Genomic DNA, 21,931 nt, shown 5'->3' with positions numbered 1-21,931 from the left:
GCCCTGAATGAGCCAGTGAGCGAGCCGCTGGGCTCTGGATCAGGCACTCTGGAGGCTGGATGTAAGGGCAGGGGAGGAGTGTGGGGGTAGTTTCCTAAAAGCCATCCATCCTGAACACCAGGCAGGTCTAAGTAGTGCAAACTCTTGGGCAGAGAGCTCCCAGCTGCATAGTTACACAGGCTCGTGTCCAAAGCAGGGCCTCTGGACGATGGGTCAGGGTTCCCAGGGGTCCTAAGCCACTTCGGTGAATGGGATCTAGAGGTGAGGGGAAGGCAGGCTGGGGCGCAGGACAGAGCTCCCGGACTGAGCCAGCGAACAGTGATGGGCAGGAAAGGGCTGCGGGCAGGCAGTCCGGACGCCGGTTCAACAACTTGCTGTCAGCCAGGGAAGAAGCTGAGGACGCACGTGGAGCAGGGGCAGGAGCAGGGGCTTAGGGAGAGGACAGGTGGGGACGGGAGGCGGCAGCTCAGCAGCAAACCCCAGGAGAAATAACCAGCAGCCCTCACAGATTTTTGATTGTCTCTTAAAAAGATTTATTTTCTCTTCTTGCCTGAATGTACAAAGGCAAAAAGAGTACAGTTTGTATATATATATATTTATATATATATATAAAAAACAAGGAACTTGGTAATGTACACTTTACAGAAGGGAAGAATCAGGAAGACTGAAATTAAATCCAACAGAGCAACACCAATGGAACAAAAGCTATGAACAACAACACTGCCCCTCCAGCCCGGGCCTCCAGCTCGCCCCAACCTGCTCCCAGTGGGAGGGCTGAGCACCAAGGCAAGCGGGGGGGCTGGGGCAGGAGGGGCTGGGGACAGGGCCTGGGAGGGGCTTGATCCCAGGAGGGGCCCATGGCAGGGGATCACTGGGGAGCTTCCTGGGATGCCCTGGTAATAAAACAAATGACGAAGGCCCAGAATTACGAGGCCGACTAGCTGCCCAGTTAAATCTTGGGGCATCAGAGTAGACATCTGGGTGGTGACTAGGTTATGTGGGTTAGTAAGTGACAGGGGTGGCCTCAAAGCCACGTACAAGAATTCTCTAGCCCTTCTGCAGTCTTATCTCCTAACTCCCAAAGCTAAGTCCTCCCACCCCTGCTTCGGAGCCTGCAGAGAAGAGACTCAGGAAATCACCATTTGATTTCACGGGGTGACCTCAGCCTTTTGTGTGTTTCTTTTGACCTTGAGATGTGTGGAGAGAAGGGGGTAAGAAGGACATCTCGTCCACGTACATTCACATGTACAAGGGAGAGGAAGGGGACGCAGGGAACTGGCACACCTTCAATGAGGGCAGAGTCGCCGTGAATCCCGAAGAGGCGCGATCCAGGCCTTGGCTAGCCTCCCTGGGGAGGAGGCGCACGTCCCTTTCGCTTCTTTTCCATGGGGAGCCCAAGGAGCAGCAGGTGTGGCTGAGAGAGAGGCTGGGTCTGGGCCCTTAGCAGCAAACCTGTGCAGACGTGGCTTGTGGGGCGGGGATCCCTGCTGAGTGTCACATCCCTCTGATGGTGGGTGCCAGAGGTCGCCCGCACCTAAGTGTCCCCTCCCCATGTGGAGCAGAGCCTGGGGTGGACTCGGCACTGTCAAGGACCCTCAGGTTGCTGTCGCTGCTTTCCTGTCATTTCACAGAGGGAAGCCGGGCCCCTCCCGGAAACAGTGAAGGGATCCAGGTGGGGGTCCCTGGGAAAGGACCGCCGCTGGGCCACGGGCACTTTTGCCTGCTCTGCTGGGCATCTCTGACTCCTCAAGGGGGGCTTGGGTGTAAGGATCAAAGAGCCAAATGTTTTTAAGGGAAAAGAAAAGCGGTTCCCTTCCGCAGAACCCAAGGCTGCCCTGCGAATACAGAAGCTCCTCCTCTCCAGAGAACAAAGCGGAAAGGGCGGGGAGGTGGGGCCGCGCCTGCCCAGGGAGACAGAGGATCACTCCCGACAGTTTCTTTACAATATGTACAGAGCACGCTGCAGGCCAGTGCCACAGGTAGTACAGAACACACGACAGTATTTAAAACAAACAGGAACGTAGACGGGCCTTGCCTCCGCCCCACAGGAGCCTGGGAGGGCAAATCGGGCTGAAATTCAGTTTCCCTCTTGGCAGGGCTGCCTCAGGAGAGGGGAAGTGAGGGGCGAAAGTTGCTGCTCACGGGCAGCAGGCAGAGGGGCGACGTGTGACGGAAGCTTCCTGGGGGCTGTCGCGAGGTCTAAAACAATGGGTTCTTTGGGAGGACTCAGAACCCAACTTGAATGGAAACCTATAGGAAGGGCCATGGGTTGGAGGGGTTCCCCTTGGAAAAACGTCCCTAAGTCGGTCTCTGATAGGGCTTTAGGTTCATAGAGACCGCCCCCTACTGGGCATTGTGCTTACTGTCCCCCGCCTGCCCCGCTCCAGAGTGAATCAGAGCCAAGTTCCTTCTCTTAGCCGCTTTGGCACTCTGGACATAAACGCTCTTGTTTAGCCTAGCTGGTCTGTCACTCGTGAGCTCTGTCTCAACCCAGAGGGTCCAGGAAAGACGGGAGGGGAGGAGAGGGAAGGGCTGACACCTCAAAAGCAGAGTAGGAGCGAAAGCTCCCCACGCCCTGGGGAGGAAGTGACTCCAGGAAAGCTTCCGAACCAGCACTCTCCCAGCACGGAGCAGCAAGCTCGGGCGGGCGGCAGCTGCACCTCCACGGCGGGCCAGACCCGCAGCCCGCAGGCCCGCAGACCCGCAGGCCCGTCCGCCGCCGCGGGGCACAGATCCGCTGAGCGCGCTGTGCACTCGATGAGTAACGCTTCTAGGTGGTTTTCCCAGGTCTAAGGAATAAATAACCTCCCATGGCCGTGGCCCCTAAAACAAAAATGTGTGTCACGAACACGGCTTCTATTGGCACACATGGGGGTTATCGATTGGGCTATATAAAATCGCGTGTTTGCAGACAGGAACTGGATTCTCTGCGTCTGTGGCCCTAAGTGAGGAAGACACTCAGATGGTCAAGTGGACACTGCTGGGGCCTTGCCCTCAGGTGACCCGGCAAACTCTGAGGGTCCCCAGTGCTGGGGAAAAGACCACGTGACCTGCCTGAGTCTTAAGGGCCAAGCAATGGAAAAGAAGCGGGGAGGGCAGTGTGGGGGTCCCCTGGGAAAGGCTCCAAGGGGTTAGGAGGGAAGAGAACAGGGCGAGGAGTTGGGGAAAGAAGCAGCAGGACTTCGTAGGGGGATGCAGCTTCTACTTCACAGACTCCATGTTCCAGCCCGGCGTACTCCCAGAATCCCTGGAGAGCCCTGTGCTGGTGATGGACCCCTGCCCTCTGCCTGGCAGGGAGCTCAAGGCCGTGGTGGGACAAACGCCTTGGTCTTCCTTCCCAGGCTGGGCTCTGAGCGTTTACATGTGCTCATGTAAGAGGGAGAAGTCTCCGTGTTTGAAGACCTTGTTTTCACAATAGGGAAAACAACCCCCGGTTTCTTTCCTGAGATTCTAATTCCTCCACGTGCTGCCAATGCCCAGGGCCCAGACCACTGGGGAGATGCAGGGTCTGGTGGTGGTGACGACGGTGAGAGGGGTATGGCTGCTGTGCTGTCTTCAGCATTACGCAGTACCTGGAGGTCCCTCCTGGGGGCGGGGGAGGGCGGCACTGCCATGGCAGCAGACCTGGCTTTGGGGAACAGAGCAGTGACTCCTCTGGGCTGAGGCCATATTCCCCTGGCTACTCCCCATGCCTTCATCTCCACAGAGGCCACAACAGTCTTGACTGTGGCCGAGAGAATAAATATTTCGCTAAGTACCAGCTTGCCAGCTCCTGAGGAAGAGGGAGGGTCGGGGAGTCCAAGGGTCTGGTAGAGGCGAGACAGCCAAGGGCCTGCCTTCGGTCGCAGTGGAAACGGCAAACAGGATGATCAACACCATTTAACTGATGTCTAAATGGCACCTCCAGCACCTCCTTGTGTGAGCCAGTCCGGGCCCGTGAAGCTGACTTTATCCGGGCACTTGGTGTTCTGCAAGAGAAACGTGGACAGGTAACCAGGCACTCAGCCTGCGGGTAGACCAACCACAAGGTGGCGCTCCAAGTAAGAGGAACTGCCGGGGAGGCCAGTACTGGTTCCTGGGGGACATCTGGGCTCCAAGGGAGACTTCAGGGGAGGCTCCACAAGGATCCTTTCTAGCGGCTATCCCTGCTCTGTGTCGCCCCAGTGAACAAAAGCTACTTACCATTCTCACCTCCTGGGGGGTGGGTAGAGCGAGGGGGTTGAGCCTTGCTGGCTGGCAACAATGGCGGTAGAAGAGAGCCCTGCTGGAGCGAGCGGGAGAACGTGTTAGGGCAGCACTCGGAGAAGCCTGCCACTGTGCACCTGCTGAGAGCCAGCCGGGCGTGGCAGGAGCTGCCCCTTCAATGCCCACCTCCACTGAGTTTCGGGGTGCCAGCAGAGGCCAACTCTGAAACCTGGCCGTTTACAGAGGCTGGGGACAGATGGCAAGGCTCCTCATTGCTCTCTGGTCCTTATTCTGTACATCAAAGCCAGTACTCTGGAGGCATCTTGGAGTTCCCAAGCCCGAGGGAAGGATTGAATTGTTAGACGGCTAACTTGACCGGAGACTAGCTGGGACGGATCAGAAGCTCAAAAAAGAAAACACTCCTGGCAGGGAGAGGCAGTGGCGGTGATGGCTGTGGGCTCGGGCTCTACTACTGGGGTGCAGGAGGCAGGGGAACAGGCTTACCTGCTGCATAGGGTAGGTTGTACTGTGCTGGGAGCAGTGAGTACCCCAAGTGGTGGTGGTGGTGGTGTGTGGACATCAGGCGCTGGGAAGGAGAAGTGCGGGGCCGGTCGACGCTGCGTTCACCCCCGCCTGCTCCCCCGACGCTGCTACAGCTGCCACCACCCCCAACTACCCCGCAGCCTCCCCGATCTCTCTCCTGAGAAGCTTTATCACTTATCTGGAAAGGAAAGCAGACACACAAAAGCACTATAGTGAGACACACCCCCACCCCAGAGAGGTGGCTCGGTCTCATATTATCACTCCTTAATCCTACAGGACACAGAAGAGTCAAGGCAGGGCCAGCGCTGTGGTGTAGCGGGTAAAGCCACGGCCTGCAGTGCCAGCTTCCCATTTGGACGCCGGTTCAGGTCCTGGCTGCTCCACTTCGGATCCAGCTCTCTAATGGCCTGGGAAAGCAGTGGGAGATGGCCCACGTCTTTAGACCCCTGCACCCGTGTGGGAGACCGGAGACCCGGAGACCCAGCTCCTGGCTCCTGGCTTCGGACTAGCTCAACTCTGGCCACTGCGGCCATTTGGGGAGTGAACTAGAGAATGGGAGAACTCTCTCTCTCTGCCTCTGCTTCTCTGTCATTCTGTCTTCCAAATAAATAAATAAATCTTAAGAAAAAAAAGGGGATCAAGGCGATGCTCTGGTGGGGCCATCTCAGGTCAGCCCAGCTCCACTGAGGTCTGAACCTGAACTTCCCACCTTCCCCCAGCCCTTGGCGCTGCCTCTGGCTAGCAGCCAGTGCGCACGCACTTCCCTTACCGTGGGAGACTTGCTCTTGTAGTGACTGGCGTGTTGCTGCAAGATGTCCAGGGCTTTGGACTCAGAGCTGGCTTTACAGCTGACACTGGGGCTGGCTCGCGCCTTGTCAGCGTCTTCGCCACCTGAGACCTTGCTGCCATACGGGGAGAAAGAGTAGCTGGAAGGCAAGTAGGAACCTGGAGGAGGACGAATGAAGCGGTTCAGACACGGGAGATGGGAATTCAGCTTCAGCGAGCTTGTTACGCAGGGGTCAGTGATCCTGGGCTCGGGCTGAGACTTTGGGCTGAGATTAGTGGCTTGTGCTTTCTGTACTGAGCTCTGCAGGAAAAATTAGCTAAGGGCTATTAGGAAAATGGCCCTCAGTTCCTGTGGCCAGCTATCCCAGAGCCACTGTTGACCAGTGTCAACAGATTCATCTTGGAGAGGTGAAATAATGAAGTAGCAATTGGGGTCAGATGGCCCTGTGACGCCTCTGAAAATCACTAGCCGGGTCACCCTGAGCAAATTCACAGCCATTCTGAGCTTCCGTTTCTCCAGGATCAAAGGGAGGACATCAATGTTTACTTCACACGGTGGTGAGGATTAAAACTGTGCACAGATCACCAGCACGGTGCCTGAGCCATGGCAAGCACGCCACGAATGGGACTTACTGTTGGCAGATGGGGAGAGCTGACGAGACAGAAAGGGGTACCACCAGGGTAAGGCAATTCCCCACATCATTTGAAAAACACTTGTTCTACTGAGTCTGCCTTCTAACAGGGTCTTCTGGTCAAGGCTGCTGCAAGGTGTGGGGAAGGACATGTCCCGCCACCCCGGGAGCATCCTGCGTGCCTCCCCACCCTAAAGAAACCTCCAGCAGCCGCGGGAACAGCTGCTCTCTCCCAAGGTGCCCAGCCAGACTCCCCACCAATCCGATTCACACTGCGCTGCCCAGCTCTGCCTGCTTTCTGATGGTGCAGCTGAACACACCATTGTTCTGGTTTGAACTTCACTTGGCCCACAGGTCTCTCTCGCTGTACACTGTGAGCTCCTTGGGTGGAGGGAACTAGCCTTCCCCGCCTCGTCTGTATCACCCACAGTGCCTAGCGCACTGCAGACTGTAGAGGAAGCCTTCTAGCTGGAGCAATGGAGGGGAGGTGGCCCCACACACTGACTGGGGGTCATCCAAGGAGCTATGGGTTATAGTGGCCAATTCACAGAACGACACATTCAGAAAAGGGCTGTCATCTAGGCGAGCCCCAGTGAGCCTCCAGGGCTGAGCAGAAACCTCTGGATTTGAACTCTGCGTCATCTCCCGGCCCGGTGAACAGACAGCAGCTGGCCCTGCGGTGCTGTACCTGGGTAGTTCTGCATCATCACAGCAGGCATGCCCCGGTAGCTGGGGTGGTTGGGGTCATAGGACTGGCTGTAGGAGTAGCCGTGCATGTAGGGAATGTAGGACTGGTGCTGGGTGAGGGGGGAGGACACAGGCACATGGACACTTGGCCGGGGCTCCTTGCTCCCAAGGCGGGACTCCTCAGTCGTGGGCAGCTTGCAGTCACTACTTGTGCTTTCCTTCCCATCCTCCTTGGGGACAGAGTCCTTACTCCGACTCCTTTCCTCCTTCAATTTGCGATCCCGCTCCTCCTTCCACCGTTCATCCTCTGACTTGATGTCGGAGTACTTGGCAGGATAAACATATGTCCACATCCGGGGCTCTGCCTCCTACAGCAATCACAGAATGAGGGCTGAGTGTCGCACAGGTAACAGTCCCGGCACAAACACCATAGCCGGTAACGACATGGGGCACAAGAGGATCGTGGCCTCCTCTCTAGTCTAACTCTGGTCCCTCCTGCTTAAAAAGTCTCCTCTGGGGCATCGTGGGGATACCAGGTAAAGCCACCACCTGTGATGCCGGCATCCCATACTGGGTGCCAGCTCATGTCCTGGCTGCTCCACTTCTGATGCAGCTCCCTGCTCATGGCCTGGGAAAAGCAGCAGAAGATGGCCCAGTGCTTAGGTCCCTGCCACCCATGAGGGAGTCCCAGATGAAGTGCCTGGCTCAGCCCTGGCGGTTGTGACCACTCCGGGAGTGAACCAGCAGGTGGAAGAAATCTTCAAGTAAATAAATAAATCTTACAAAAAAAAAAAAAAAAAAAAAAAAAAGAGAGAGAGAGAGAGAGGGAGACCCCTCTTCCCTCCTCCCCACGCCAAAGGGAAAAAGATGCTGGAGAGAAAAGGAGAGCGCGTCAGAGGACAAGCATTCTGGGAAATGACTGCTACAGCGGCAGAGCCTGGCTCCTCCCAAGAGGCTCTGACGGCTTCGTTCCTTCAGCGCAGGCTCAGGGTGGGAAGCTGCCGCCCACGTCAGAGGGAGGTCCAGCTGTGCCCCAAGGAGGAAGGCAGACATTCCAAGTCTCACCAGCACAGCCAGGTGTGGAGACTCCCAAGCTCTCGGCTCCAACTCTACCAGGGAAATCCTTTCTGAAGAAACACAGTAACTGCCAACTCTATTTTTGACCTACTCTCTTATTCTAAGCCAGGGAGAGACCCCCACTGACACAGTCCTCAGGAGCCCAGCAGTGGAGGAAGCATCAGACTAGAGAGAGATGGTGGGTTCGAGGACTGGCCCTGCTTTTCTTATCACACGCGACAGTCACCTTTTCTGTGTAGGCACACACTGACATGGTTTATAAAAGCCCGGGACAGCTACAGCTGTGTCCCTCTCCTGCCAATCTCAGTTCCACGGAGCTCTGAGTGGGGAGGGAGCGGAAGGCCTGGCGAACAGCAGTCCCACTTCCTCCCAGGGCAACGCTTTACCTGTCGGTACCAGAGTATCGGATCCACCTCTGCCTGCCGGCCACACTCGGCACCTGTCTTAGCCTCGGTGGCCTCCTTGCCTAGGTGGCCGGCCTCACTCAGCTTCGCTTTAAGGCCCTCCGGGGCCTGGCCGGGGAGTTTGGAGGAGTCGTCGAGCTTGGGGATGATGACCGACTTGGTAGGGTCCGCCCCGGGCTCCTTGGCCTTGCCGGGCCCCGCCTTCACCAGGTCTGTCAGGCTGGGGGCCTTGGTGAGAGTCGGGGGAACCGACGGCTTCTGCTTCCACTCCTCCTTGAGTGCCGCCTCCCGCTCCTTCAGGCCCAACTCTGCCTTCTTGTCCAGTCCCCGCGGCTGCTGCTCCAGGCTCTGCCGCTTCTGCTGCTCTTCGTACTGCTGCCGGTAGGCCGTGTTGGTGCTCAGCAGGTGGGTGTGGTAGCTCTGGTCGCTGTAGCCGTAGGGCGGCACGTAGGCGTACTGGTTGTAGTACAGGGACTGCATGTACATGCTGGGCCGCTGCTGGATGACCGAGGGCTGCTGGCTGGAGCTGCTCAGCTCGGGCTTCTTCTCCTCGCAGCCGTCGCTCTTCGCCTTCCCCTCCAGGCTCTCGGGCTCGTCATCCTTTTTTGTCTTCAGGGCCTGGCTCTCCACTCCTGCCTGGCTGCCGGGGTTCAGGGCCCCTGGGCTGGACTGCGCGTAACTTGGAGAGTAGTAGCTCTCGAAGCCTTGGTAGTACGGCGACTCTTTGCTCTGAGCTTGAGGGGGGAACAGCGTCTTCTTAGCCCCTTCCTTAACCAGCTGCTCAGAGTCCTTCGACTTGACGCTGTCCACCTTGCCCTCCCCGTCCTCCCCAGCGTCAGAGATGTCGGAGTAGGCAGGGCTGTTGGTCTTGACGGAGCTGCCTTCGGCTCCGTTCTGCGTCACCACGTGTAAGGGAGTCAGGGGCTGGGTGGGGGTAGTGCTATCGAGGCGGCTGCTGCCTCCGATGGAAGGGCTGGGGGCATTGTCCGTGAAGCTGTAGATCTTGTCAGCCTCAGCCTTGATGCTAGCGAGGCGGCTCTGGTGGGGGTCTGACGAGCCATTGAGGAGCCCCTCCATTTTCATCCCATCTGCCGACGATTCCCTGAAGGGGCTCTTGCCGTCCTCTGCGCGACACACCTTCCCCGGAGTCAGGGGACTTTCCAGTTCCTTTGAAGACTCCTTCTTTTTTTTGTCTTTCTTCTTCTTGTCCTTGGCTGGAGTCAAGGCAGGGTTGACCGTGAACGGTTCTCCCATGACCGTGGGCTTGGGCTGAATGGGCTTGAGCTGGGGACTGCTGGGCACGGCCTGGACCACGGTGGCGGTGAGGCCCGCGGAGGGGCCTGGGTTGGCTGCCGTGAAGGCAGCCGTCTGCAAGGTGTACATCTGCTGTGGGGCGATGGCAGGGGCAATGGGCCGGGCGGACTTCAAGCTCTTGGAAGGAATCTTTTCAGGTTTCAAACCAGACGGTTTTTTGCATTTTTCTTTTTCTACACACTTCCTTTCCAAAGAGTCAAAGGCATCATTGCTTGTTTCATCCATGACCGAGGGCCCGTCATCAGAGCCGTCATTGGATAAGGCCCCGAGGTCTGTGTCCCCTTCCCCACTCAACTTTTTCTTACAGAGGCCTTTTGTGCTGAATTTGCTTGAAGGAGAAGGACTATGGGGCTCTACGAGCCGAACTTTGGGGGTAGCTGAGCGGGCAGGGGACAGGGAACCTTTTTGTGACAGTGCTGCGCCATTGCAGCCGGCGAGGTCTGCGTGGAGGCTGGGCTCCTCCCCATACTCACTGTCCCCGTCTGCTTCCGGCTTGCTGTCATCATCCGTGTGGGCATGAGCTTGGTGGTACTTAAGCCCATTGATGTGCTTGTACTTCTTGTTGCAGTTTGGGTGGGGACAGTCAATCAGGACCGGGGAGGGACAATTTCTGTCCACAACAGTGGGTTCTACCTTGGTCCCAGGGAGGGGGCCAGTGGCTGAGCCCATGGAATTCGTCCGGACACGCTTGCTCCCTTTGGAGTCCTCTGAGCTGGAATTCAGCTCCATGTCTGAGAGGGGCTTGTTTTTTCGCTTATTAGCCGAGGAAGGGCTGGCCTTGACATCCTCCGAAGTGCTGCTGGCAGGTGGGCGATGCTCTGACGAATTCTGGCTGCCCCGACGGCCTTTGCTGTTGGCTCCCGCTCGGGTTTTGCTGCTGCTGCTAGTCCCTTTGCTGTCAGAAGCAGCGGCTGTCTCATTGACAGGTGTGTTACTGTTGGGACGCATGCGTTTGCCTCGACCCCGCCCATTGCGCATTTCCAAGTCACTGGTGGGGGAGTCACAGAACCTTGGCAAAGGACAAACACAACAGGGTATTATTAAGAAGAGACAACATCTTCAAACCAGTTTAGCTGCAGCCTCTCGCCGACCTCTCCAGATGGTGACTACCATTCTCAGTGAACACGGTCTATTACAAGCATTTCTGACTGTGTGGCCACTGCATTAAGCGGTGAGCTCCTACTGTGCTATCTGCACGCTGGTTATGCCGCTCCCCAATGCTCAGCTTCTGAAGCTGTGCAGAATGTCCCACAGTGCACAGAGCGGTCATGTCTGCGTTTCCATATACAGCCACAGTCATGGTTCCAGAAACGACTCTACAGATAACTAGGAAACCGTGGCCAGGCACGCTAAGTGACTTGCCCAAGTCACATTGTAACCCGAATCTAGCTCAATGCTTTTTACTCTACACAATTTACCACAAAGGAAAAAGGCAGAACAAAGCACCCACCCATTAAGCGGCCCATATCCATGTCCTAAATATGACAGACCATAGTACATGCGTTCTTTGAATGTCTGGAAATTTGCCCCAAGCGTCATTCTGCGATGGCCCAAAGGTTGCTCTTCATGGAGCTTAGTCACTATTTGGGATTAAACCCGGAGCTAAAAGGGGGTTCCTTTGCAGAGCTGAAGATGAGTTTGACTCTCTTGTTCCAGGGGCAACCGGAATAGGTTGCTTCTAAGGCAGTGGAAGCCACAGCTATGGTAGAAAAAAGGTCAATTCTGTCACATACCTCCTTTGGGTCCCTGCCACTGTGGTAGTGTGAGTCTACTATTTCCCTGTCATCTCCTAGTCACTCAGTTTTGGTATCTCTGGATTCTTAGATATCCAGAGCAGAAGTCCTTTCAGTAGGTTTCTCAAAAATGCAAGGACAGGATGTAATGAACTGGTCTTAGCTCACCTGTTTTTGAATCTTATCAGGGTTACTTGTAAGTATACTGAATATAGTCTTCAAATATTCCAAGTCTCAAGAGACCTGGTTCAGAATCTCTGAAAACTAGGAGGCATTACCACAAATCCCTAGGTAGAGCATAATCACATCTTAAAAATGAATCTGGTATGGAGTCAAGAACTTTAAGGAACTTTTCCTTGGGGTATTCCTGTCCATCTTTGATGGGACAATGAGCAGGTAAAGGGTTCTTATTTATCTGTGTAAGTATGTATTTGTGTACATATGCATGCATTTATGTATCCACCTGTCTATCTAAGATGCAGAGAGAGAGAACATGCTCCTCTCTGTTGGTTCGCGCCCCAAATGTCACTGTGGATGACATTTGTCCCAACCTGAGAACCAGTAACCCAAATCAGGTTTTCCACATGGATGAGACCCCAACTACTCAATTACTGCTGCCTCCCAGGTTACAGCAGAAGATGGCCCAAGTACTTGGGCCCCTGCCACTCATGTGGGAGAATGTGGATGGAGTTTCTGGTTCTTTGCTTTAGTTAGGCCCAGACCAAGCCCTTGTAGCCACTTAGGCAGTGCAGTGAACCAGCACATGGAAGATCTCTCTCTGTCTCTCTCAGTGTAACTGCCTTTCAAATAAATAGATACATCGTTTAATACTGTTTTTATTTTTTATATTTATTTATTTCAGAGAGTGAGGGAGCCAGAGAGAAGGAGAGAGAGAAATAGATCTTACATCTGCTAGTTTATTCCACAAATGGATGCAAGAGCCAGTGCTGGGCCAGGCAGAAGCCAGGGACCAGGAGCTTCATCCGGGTCTCCCATGTGGGTGCAGGGGCCCAAATACTTGGACCACCCTCCATTGTTTCCTCAGGTACATTAGCAGGGAGCTGGATAGGAAGTGGAACATCCAGGACTCAAACTGGTGCCCATTTGGGATGCTGGAGTCACAGGTGGCAGTTTAATCTGCTATGCTACAATGTTGCCCCCCCCCCCCAATCTTAAAAAAAGCATCTTCCTAAAATTGCAACTACTGGGGTTGATGATGTGATGCAGCAGGTTAAGCTGCTACCAGCATCCCATATGAGTGCCAGTTCATGTCGTGGCTGCTCTACTTCTGCCCAGTTTCCCGGCCCAAGTTCTTGGGCCCCTGTGGTCACGTGGGAAACCCTGATGGAGTTCCAGGCTCCTGGCTTTGGCCTGGCCCAGCCGTGACTGTTGCAGCCATTTGGGAAGTAAACCAGTGGATGGAAGATCTCTGTCTCTTTCTGTCTCTCTTTTTCAAATAAATAAATAAATCTTTAAATATTTTAAAAAATAAAATAAAATGTTAACTACCAATTTGAATGAATATGATTTGTTAAAAGGACTTACAAATGTGGGAACTGCACCACATGGTGAATCCCTAGGATGCTATCTGCATGCTGGTGGTAAATTATTCTCCAATATTTGGGTTCCCCAAACCCTAGCAAATTGAGCACTAATATTAGTAACAAACTGTAAGGTACCTTGGACTGAAATGTCAATCTTAAGGTCAAATTGCGACTTGAGAAGGTCTCTATGAAAAGATCATATGGTCTAACAAAGACAGTATGAAGGGGCCAGTGCTGCAACGTAGCAGGTAAAGCCGCTACCTGCGGTGTCAGCATTCGACATGGGCGCTAGTTCAAGTCCTGGCTGCTGTACTTCTGGTCCAGCTCTCTGCTATGGCCTGGGAAAGCAGTAGAAGATGGCCCAAGTCCTTGGGCCCCTGCACCCGCATGGGAGACCTGGAGCAAGCTCCTGGCTCCTGGCTTTGGATCAGCGCAGCTCCAGCTGTTGCGGCCAACTGGGGAGTAAACCAGCGGATGGAAGCCCCCTCCCTCCCTCCCTCCCTCCCTCCTTCTCCCTCTCCCTCCGTAACTCTTTCAAAATAAATAAATAAATCTTTAAAAAAAAAGACCATATGAAGATCATATGGTCTAATAAAATTTATAAATGGAAAATGCTCTTGAAGTTAAATTTGTGAGAAATAGCTACTATTGTCAAAAAGCTACATCAATGAATATTCGTTCATTCATAGTTGAGATGTTATGGTCTTGGTCTCAATGTTTCATCAGGAAGAAGCCAGCATTTAACAGCTCCAGATACAAAGCCTTAAATGGGATTTCCTCCCCATTCCCTAACTCACACCCCACCCCTAACACTCTGACACACGATTTACATATTGCTCTTGAATGATAGATAACTATATGCCTTCCCTTGTCTCTGAGGCGCACTGTCCTGTAAAAGCCGAGTGTAAAAGTGCAGCAGGATGCTGATACAGGGCTCGCTGACTCTAGTTCAGACTCCGTAAACAGAGCAGCTCAGAGCTTACCTTGGGGGCGCCCAGTCATGCCGTGTGCAGTCAAGAAGGGTACCTACATAGGTCTTGTTCCTCCATGTCACATTTACCACCAACATCCCTGGAACACAAGATGGCACAGATATAGACAAGACAAAATCTGCTGGCCACTGGGAAGAGTATTCTGCATTTGAGCGGAATTCTGAGTCCTGCGGGAGGGTTTAGGAGGTGCTCTGGTACCAATGGGACAAACAGGATTGCGCCAGGGGAGTTCCATGGCTACCAGGATCCTTAGGATGCGCAATAATTGTAAAGACTTCATTGTCTAAGGTTCATTTTTTTTTTTTTTTAAACAGGCAGAGTGGACAGTGGGAGAGAGAGAGACAGAGAGAAAGGTCTTCCTTTGCCGTTGGTTCACCCTCCAATGGCTGCTGCGGCCGGCACACCGCGCTGATCCAAAGGCAGGAGCCAGGTGCTTCTCTTCTGGTCTCCCATGGGGTGCAGGGCCCAAGGACTTGGGCCATCCTCCACTGCCTTCCCTGGCCACAGCAGAGAGCTGGCCTGGAAGAGGGGCAACCGGGACAGAATCCGGCGCCCCGACCGGGACTAGAACCTGGTGTGCTGGGGTCGCTAGGCAGAGGATTAGCCTATTGAGCTGCGGTGCCGGCCAAGGTTCATTTTCTTAATTAGAAAAATGTTCGCATGAAAATCACAATCCATTCATTTTAACTGAGCTCAAGTATTTCACTGGATGGCTTGATCACAATTTGTTGCTGATGGACATTATGATTTTGTGCATATTTTCTGATGCCATGAGTATTCTTGAACTACTGTTCAGCTTTTTATTTTACAAAATGCTTTTAAATAGGTAATATAGTTGTACTCCAAAATTCAAAAGGTAGTAAAAAAGTTCCCCAAAAAACTTAAAATGAAGTTTTCCTCCTGTCAACTGTTTTTCTGGCCCCCTTTCTTCAGAAACATGTAATAAACTTCCACAGATATTTTAGCAGATATAAGCATATATGTTTAAACATTCTTCCTTAAATGCTAGCAATATACACACAATATTATGTAATTTAATTTTTTTCATGAACCCATATATTCTGGATCATTCTATGTGAATATGCAGACAGCTTCCTTCTTTTCTCTGGCTGCATCTGAATGGACACCTAGGATGCTTTATTCTTCTACTATTACAAATAAAGTGCAATGAACAACCTTGTACAAATGTTTGATCTTGTCTGAAAGAATATGTCTATAAGATAATTTTCTGTAGGGAAAGTTTTACAGAACACTTGTATTTGGAGTTTTGAAAAATTGTTCCAAAGAGGATGCACTAAGCTCTAGGTCCATGAATGAAACTCTGTGGATGTCTCTTGCCACTTCCCTTTGGCAACACAGGGTCCTCAAAACTTTTTTATCTTTCTCAATCTAACAGAGGAAAATGTATGCTTCGTGCAGTTGTCGTTATTTTATTTTTTTAAGACTTTATTGGGGATGGCACTGTGGTACAGTGGGCTAAGCCTTTACCTGTGGCACTGGGATCCCATACAGGCACTGATTCTAGTCCCTGTTGCTAATCTTCCAATCCAGCTCTCTGTTATGGCCTGGGAAAGCAGTGGATGATCACCCAATTGCCTGGGCCCTTATACCTGTATGGGAGACCTGGAAGAAGCTCCTGGCTCCTGCTTCGGATCGGTTCAGCTTCAGCCACTGCAACAATCTGGGGAGTGAACCAGCGGACAGAAGACTCTCTCTCTCTGCCTCTCTCTGTAACTCTACCTCTCAAATAAATAAATACAATCTTTTTTTAGAAAAAGATTTTGTTTATTACTTATTTGAAAGGCAGAGTAAAACAGAGATTGCCTATCCACTGGTTCATTCCCCAGCCAGGGCTAGGCTAGGCCAAAGCCAGGAGCCAGGAATACCATCCAGGTCTCCTGTGTGGGTGTTGGTGATCCAAGTACTTAAGTCATCATCTGCTGCCTTCTCAGGCACGTCCGCAGAAAGCTGGATCGCAAAGCAAGAGACTTGAACTGGCATTCCAGCATGGTCTGTAAGCGTCCTAGGAGAGATGGAGAAAGATCTATCTGCTGGTTTTCTCCCCAAATGCCCACAATAGCCAGAGCTGGGCCAGGCTGAAGCTAGGAGCTCAGAACCCTGTCCATGTCTCCTGTGTTGGTGGCAGGGACCCAAGTACTTGAGCCATCATCTGCTATCTCCCAGTGTGCTCATTAGCAGGAAGTTGGATCAGAAGTATAGTAGCTGGAACTCAAACCTGGCACCCCAATATGGGTGTGGGTGTCCCAAGTGGCAGATTAACTCACTGTGCCCCAACATGCAACCCAACCATCCATACATTTAAATTCATCTATCAAATATTTTTCCTTTCTGTGCTTTATTCTCTTAACTTACAATTTTCTCTTTGACTACATGCAGTTCAGAATATATCTAAGGTATTGAATTTTTTTTTAAATTTATTTGAGAGGTACAGTTATAGACAGAGAGAGAGAAAAAGAAAGGAAGGAAGGAAGGAAGGAAGGTAGGTAGGTAGGTAGGTAGGTCTTCCATCCACTGGTTTATTCCCCAAATGGCCACAATGGCCGGAGGTGAGCCAATCCAAAGCCAGGAGTCAGAAACTTCTTCCAGGTCTCCAATATAAGTACAGGGGCCCAACCATTTGGGCCATCTTCTACTGCTTTTCTAGGCTATAAGCAGAGAGCTGGATCAGAAGAGGAGCAAAAGGACATGATCCAGCATCCATATGGGATGCCAGGCCCTAATTTTTAATTTTTAAAGATTTTTAAACCAATTTGAAAAGTAGAGTGACAGGGAGAGACAGAAATACATCTTCCATTCAGAGGTTTACTCCCCTAATGCCAGTAAAAGTCAGGGCTAGCTTAGGCCACAGTTAGGAGCCAGGATCTCCATCTGGGTCTACCATGCGGGTGGCGGAATACAAGCAGTTGAGCCGTTATCTGCTGCCTCCCAGGGACATTAGCACAAAATTGGATCTGGGGCCGGTGCTTTGGAACAGTAGGTTAGTTCACTGCCTGCAGCACCAGCATCCCATATGGATGCCGGTTCTAGTCCCTGCTGCTCCTCTTCTAAACCAGCTCTTCACTGTGGCCTGGGAAGGCAGTGGAGGATGGCCCGAGTGCTTGGACCCCTGCACCCGCATGGGAGACCTGGAAGAAGCACCTGGCTCCTGGCTCCAGATCGGCGCAGCTCCAGCCGTTGCGGCCACCTGGGGAGTGAACCAACGGAAGGAAGATCTTTCTCTCTGTCTCTCCCTCTCACTGTCTGTAATTCTACCTCTCAAATAAATAAAAATTAAAAAAAAAATTGGATCTGAAGCAGAGCAGCTAAGACTTGAAGCACATATCCCAAGTGGCAGCTTAATTTGCTGTAATGTAACACCTGCCCCTTGAGTTTTTTTTTTTTTTTTTTTAGGCAGAGTGGACAGAGAGAGAGAGACAGAGAGAAAGGTCTTCCTTTGCCGTTGGTTCACCCTCTAATGGCCGCTGCGGCCGGCACACCGCGCTGATCCGATGGCAGGAGCCAGGAGCCAGGTGCTTTTCCTGGTCTCCCATCCCATGGGGTGCAGGGCCCAAGGACCTGGGCCATCCTCCACTGCACTCCCTGGCCACAGCAGAGAGCTGGCCTGGAAGAGGGGCAACCGGGACAGAATCCGGCGCCCCAACCGGGACTAGAACCCGGTGTGCCGGCGCTGCTAGGCGGAGGATTAGCCTAGTGAGCCGCGGCGCCGGCCGAGTTTTTTTATTTTTTAAAAAATTAACTAATTAATTTAAAAGGCAGAGTTACAGAAAGGCAGAGGGAGAAAAAGAGAGACAGAGACAGAGAGTCTTCTATCTATTGGTTCACTCCCCAGATGACTGCAATGGCTGGGTCTGGGCTGACCTGAAGCCAGGAGTCTGGAGCCTCCTCCAGGTCTCCAACACTGGTGCAGGGGTCCAAGCACTTGGGCCATCCTCTACTGCTTTCCCAGTAATAGCAGAGAGCTGGATTGTGAGAAGCCAAGACTCAAACCAGTGCCCACAGGTGTTGGCTTCTCCTGCTACATCATAACACTAGCCCTGCCCCTTAAGCTTTGAGAATTTTATTACTATTATATATATATATATGTGTGTGTGTGTGTATATATATATATATAATGACTGTTTTTCACTTCTAAAAGTATTTTTCACAACTACTTGACTTTATTTTGTTTCTGGCAATGTGGTTTAAATTTCATTTTACAACTTTTAAGAAACAATTTTAGCCGGTGCCTCGGCTCAATAGGCTAATCCTCTGCCTGTGGCCGCGCCAACACCCCCGGTTCTAGTCCCGGTTGGGGCGCCGGATTCTGTCCTGGTTGCTCTTCTTCCAGTCCAGCTCTCTGCTGTGGCCCAGGAGTGCAGTGGAGGATGGCCCAAGTCCTTGGGCCCTGCACCCGCATGAGAGACCAGGAGAAGAACCTGGCTCCTGGCTTAGGATCGGTGCGGTGCACCGGCAGCAGCGCACTGGCCGCAGTAGCCATTGAGGGGTGAATCAACGGAAAAAAGGAAGACCTTTCTCTCTCTCTCTCACTGTCCACTCTGCCTGTCAAAAAAAAAAAAAAAAAAAAAAAAAAAAAAAAAAAAAGAAAGAAAGAAAGAAAGAAACAATTTTTAAAATATTTAATGTATTTGGAAGGCAGAGAGACAGAGAAAGGGAGAAATTGAGAGAAACTTCATCTGCTGGTTCAGTCTCTAAGTACTCATAGTAGCTGTTTCAGGCAGGCCAAAGCCAGGAATTTAGGCCAAAGCCAGAACCCAGTCTAGGTCTTCCATGCAGGTGGCAGGGACCTAACGACTTGAACCACTACCTGCTGCCTCCCAGGGTGTGCATTAGCAGGAAGCTGGAATTGGAAGCAGAGCCAAGACTTGAACCCAGAAACTGCAATATGGGATGTAGGCATCCCAGGCAGCATCTTAATAGCTTTATCAAATACCTGTCCCCATTTTATTTTTAATAGGCATTTTTGTTCTTTAAGAACTCTAAATACACTTATTATAGTCTTTTTGACTATAAAATAAATTAATTTCGGTAAGTATGCATTCAAATCCTGATGATTTTTTAAAAAATAATTTAAGGGGCCGGTGCTGTGGCATAGTAAGCTAAGCCCCTACCTGTGGTGCCAGAATCCTATATGGGCATTGGTTCGTGTCCCAGTTACTCCTCTTCCAGTCCAGCTCTCTGCTTATGGCCTGGGAAAGCTGAAGATGGCCCAAGTGCTTAGGCTCCTGCACCTGCATGGGAGAACTGGAAGAAGCTCCTGGCTTCAGATTGGCCTAACTCCAGCCATTGCAGCCATTTGGGGAGTGAACCAGCGGATGGAAGACCTTTCACTCTGTTTCTCCCTCTCTCTTCTGTAACTATTTCTCAAATAAATAAACTTATAAATATCTTAAATGAGAGAATCCTGAACACCCTTTAGTCAGTTTGCTGCAAATGTAACATTTTACAAAGCTATAGAACAATATCCTAACCAGGAAATGGGCATTTATACAGTAAAGATACAAACCATTTCTACCACTTCCCACCTCACCCCCTCATTAGCTCCTGGCAGCCACTAATATGGTCTCTATTTTTCTAATTCTGTCATCTCAAGAATGATATATAAATAAGATCACACAAAAAATATAACTGTAGGACTGGCTTTTTTTTCCATCAGTGTCATTCTCTGGAAAATCATTCCTTTTTATTTCTGAGCAACATTCTATGGTTGGATGTGGCACAGGTTTTTTTTTTTTTTTTTTTTTTAAACCATTCACCTGTTGAGAACATCTGGGTAGTTTCCAGTTTTTGGCTATTATGAGTAAAACTGCTATGAACATGTGAGTATTTATACAGGTTTTTGTGTAAACTTAAGTTTTCATCCCTCTGGCATAAATGCCTATCAGTGCAATCGCTGGGTCCTATTCAAGTTGCAAGTTCAGTTTTTTAAGAAACTGTTTTCCAGAGTTGTTGCACACTTTCACATTCTCATCACAATGCATCAGAGATTTAGTTTCTTTGTACTCTTGCCAGTTCATGTTTGGTGTTAGCCATTCTGATAGTTGTACAGTGATTCCTCAATTGGTTTAAATCTGTATTTCCCTCATGGCTAGTGATGACAAATATCTTTTCATGTACTTATTTGCCATCTGTGCAGCCTATCTGTTCATGTCTTTTGATTTTCTTGTTTTGCACTGCTGAAGTTTGAGAGTTCTTTATATATTATAGACACTAGGCTTTGCTGGATTTTTCTTCGTACTTCATAGCTTGTATCTTCATCACCTTAACAGGGTTTTCACAGAGTATCTTAACTTTAGGTGAAATCTAATTAACCAGTTTCTTTTTCCTTTTTTTTAAAAGATCTATTTTATTTCTTGGAAAGACAGAGTTACAGAGAGAGGCAGAGAAAGAGAGAGGTCTTCCATCCGCTGGTTCCTTCCCAGATGGCTGCAACGGCCAGAGCTGCACCAATCTGAAGCCAGGAGCTTCCTTCGGGTCTCCCATGTGGGTGCAGGGGCCCAAGGACTTGGGACATCTTCCTCTGCTATCCCAGGCCATAGCAGATAGCTGGATCAGAAGAGGAGCAGCTGAGACTAGAACTGATGCCCACATGGGATGCTGGTGCTTCAGGCCAGGGCTTTAACCTGCTTTGCCACAGCACCGGCCCCCAAATTAACCAGTTTCTGATGTTATGGATAGTATTTTTGGTGTCAACTTTAAGAATTCTGTCTTTGGGGTCTCTCTCTGCCTATCCTTTTCTCTCTCTTAACTCTGACTTTCAAATAAATAAATAAATCTTTTTTAAAAAATGAATTCCGTCTAGCCCTAAATACTAAAGATTTTCTTCTATACTTTTTTCTAAAAAGTTTTCTGTTCAACTTTTTTTTTTTTTTTTGACAGGCAGAGTGGACAGTGAGAGAGAGAGACGACAGAGAGAAAGGTCTTCCTTTGCCGTTGGTTCACCCTCCAATGGCCGCCGCGCTGCAGCCGGCGCACCGCGCTGATCTGATGGCAGGAGCCAGGTACTTCTCCTGCCTGGTCTCCCATGGGGTGCAGGGCCCAAGGACTTGGGCCATCCTCCACTGCACTCCCTGGCCACAGCAGAGAGCTGGCCTGGAAGAGGGGCAACCGGGACAGAATCCGGTGCCCTGACCGGGACTAGAACCCAGTGTGCCGGCGCCGCAAGGCGGAGGATTAGCCTAGTGAGCGCCGGCCCCTGTTTAACTTTGATCCATTCTGAGTTGGTTTTTGTATGAGATTTGATTTCTGCTTGTTCCAGAGGATTAGAACAAGAACTCACCCAAAGAACTGCTGTTGTACATTTGCCAAAATTCAATAGGGCACATTTATGTGGGTCTATTTCTGGGTTCTCTGCTCTGTCTCATCATCTATGTGACTACTGCCACCAGCACCACAGTCGTGATTACTGCAGCTACATAGGAAGTATTGACATTGAGTAGTCTTGATTCTATCATTTATTCTGCTTTTTCAAAATCTGTTTTAGTTTTTCAGGTTTTTTTTCTTTGCCTTTTCATATACATTTTAGAATAATCTTGTCTACATTCATAAAATACCTTGCTGCAATTTTGATAGAAATTCCATTAAGCCAATATACGAATTTGGGGAAAGCTGACACCTTCACTATGTTGGGTCCTCCAATTTGTGATTATAGCATATTTCTGCATTTATCTAGATCTCAAACTTCTTTTTTTAAAAAAAGATTTATGTATGTATTTGATATATATAAAATATATGAAATATACACATAAATACATATACATATAGAGAGAGAAAGAGAGAGAGATTGATTTTCTATCTACTGGTTCACTTCTCAGATGGCCACAATGGCAAGGTTGGGCCAGGCCAAAGCCAGGAGCCAGGAGCATCATCTGGGTCTCCCACATGGGTGACAGGAGCCTAGGCACTTGGACCATCTTCTGCTGCTTTCCCAGGCCATTAAGCAGGGAGCTGGATTGGAAGTAGAGCAACTGGAACATGCATGAACCAGCACTCATATGCGATGCCAGCATCGCAGGT

At 50.9% G+C, this 21,931-nt stretch overlaps 1 protein-coding gene across 6 annotated transcripts in view; it reads right to left on the bottom strand.

Moving 5' to 3' along the window:
- Nucleotides 1–509: 509 nt before the first annotated feature.
- The window catches only part of ZNF609 (zinc finger protein 609), a 228,710-nt gene continuing 207,288 nt past the window's right edge, over nucleotides 510–21,931 (bottom strand). For 2 of the 6 annotated variants that reach the window (XM_051821859.2, XM_051821853.2), the window contains 7 exons: nucleotides 13,889–13,976; nucleotides 8,297–10,637; nucleotides 6,835–7,201; nucleotides 5,498–5,673; nucleotides 4,690–4,906; nucleotides 4,183–4,264; nucleotides 3,028–3,968 (listed from right to left, as the gene is read on the bottom strand). In XM_051821859.2, the coding sequence (XP_051677819.2) occupies nucleotides 4,188–4,264; nucleotides 4,690–4,906; nucleotides 5,498–5,673; nucleotides 6,835–7,201; nucleotides 8,297–10,637; nucleotides 13,889–13,976 (3,266 nt within the window). In that variant the 3' untranslated portion in view covers nucleotides 3,028–3,968; nucleotides 4,183–4,187. Of the gene's footprint in view, nucleotides 3,969–4,182; nucleotides 4,265–4,689; nucleotides 4,907–5,497; nucleotides 5,674–6,834; nucleotides 7,202–8,296; nucleotides 10,638–13,888; nucleotides 13,977–21,931 lie in introns of all 6 variants that reach the window. The other 4 variants (XM_051821854.2, XM_051821856.2, XM_051821855.2 and 1 more) reach the window with 4 other exon arrangements.

The sequence above is a fragment of the Oryctolagus cuniculus genome, chromosome 12 (assembly GCF_964237555.1).
Source record: "Oryctolagus cuniculus chromosome 12, mOryCun1.1, whole genome shotgun sequence".
Lineage (NCBI taxonomy): Eukaryota > Metazoa > Chordata > Mammalia > Lagomorpha > Leporidae > Oryctolagus > Oryctolagus cuniculus.
This window is presented reverse-complemented; position numbering and strand designations above follow the sequence as displayed.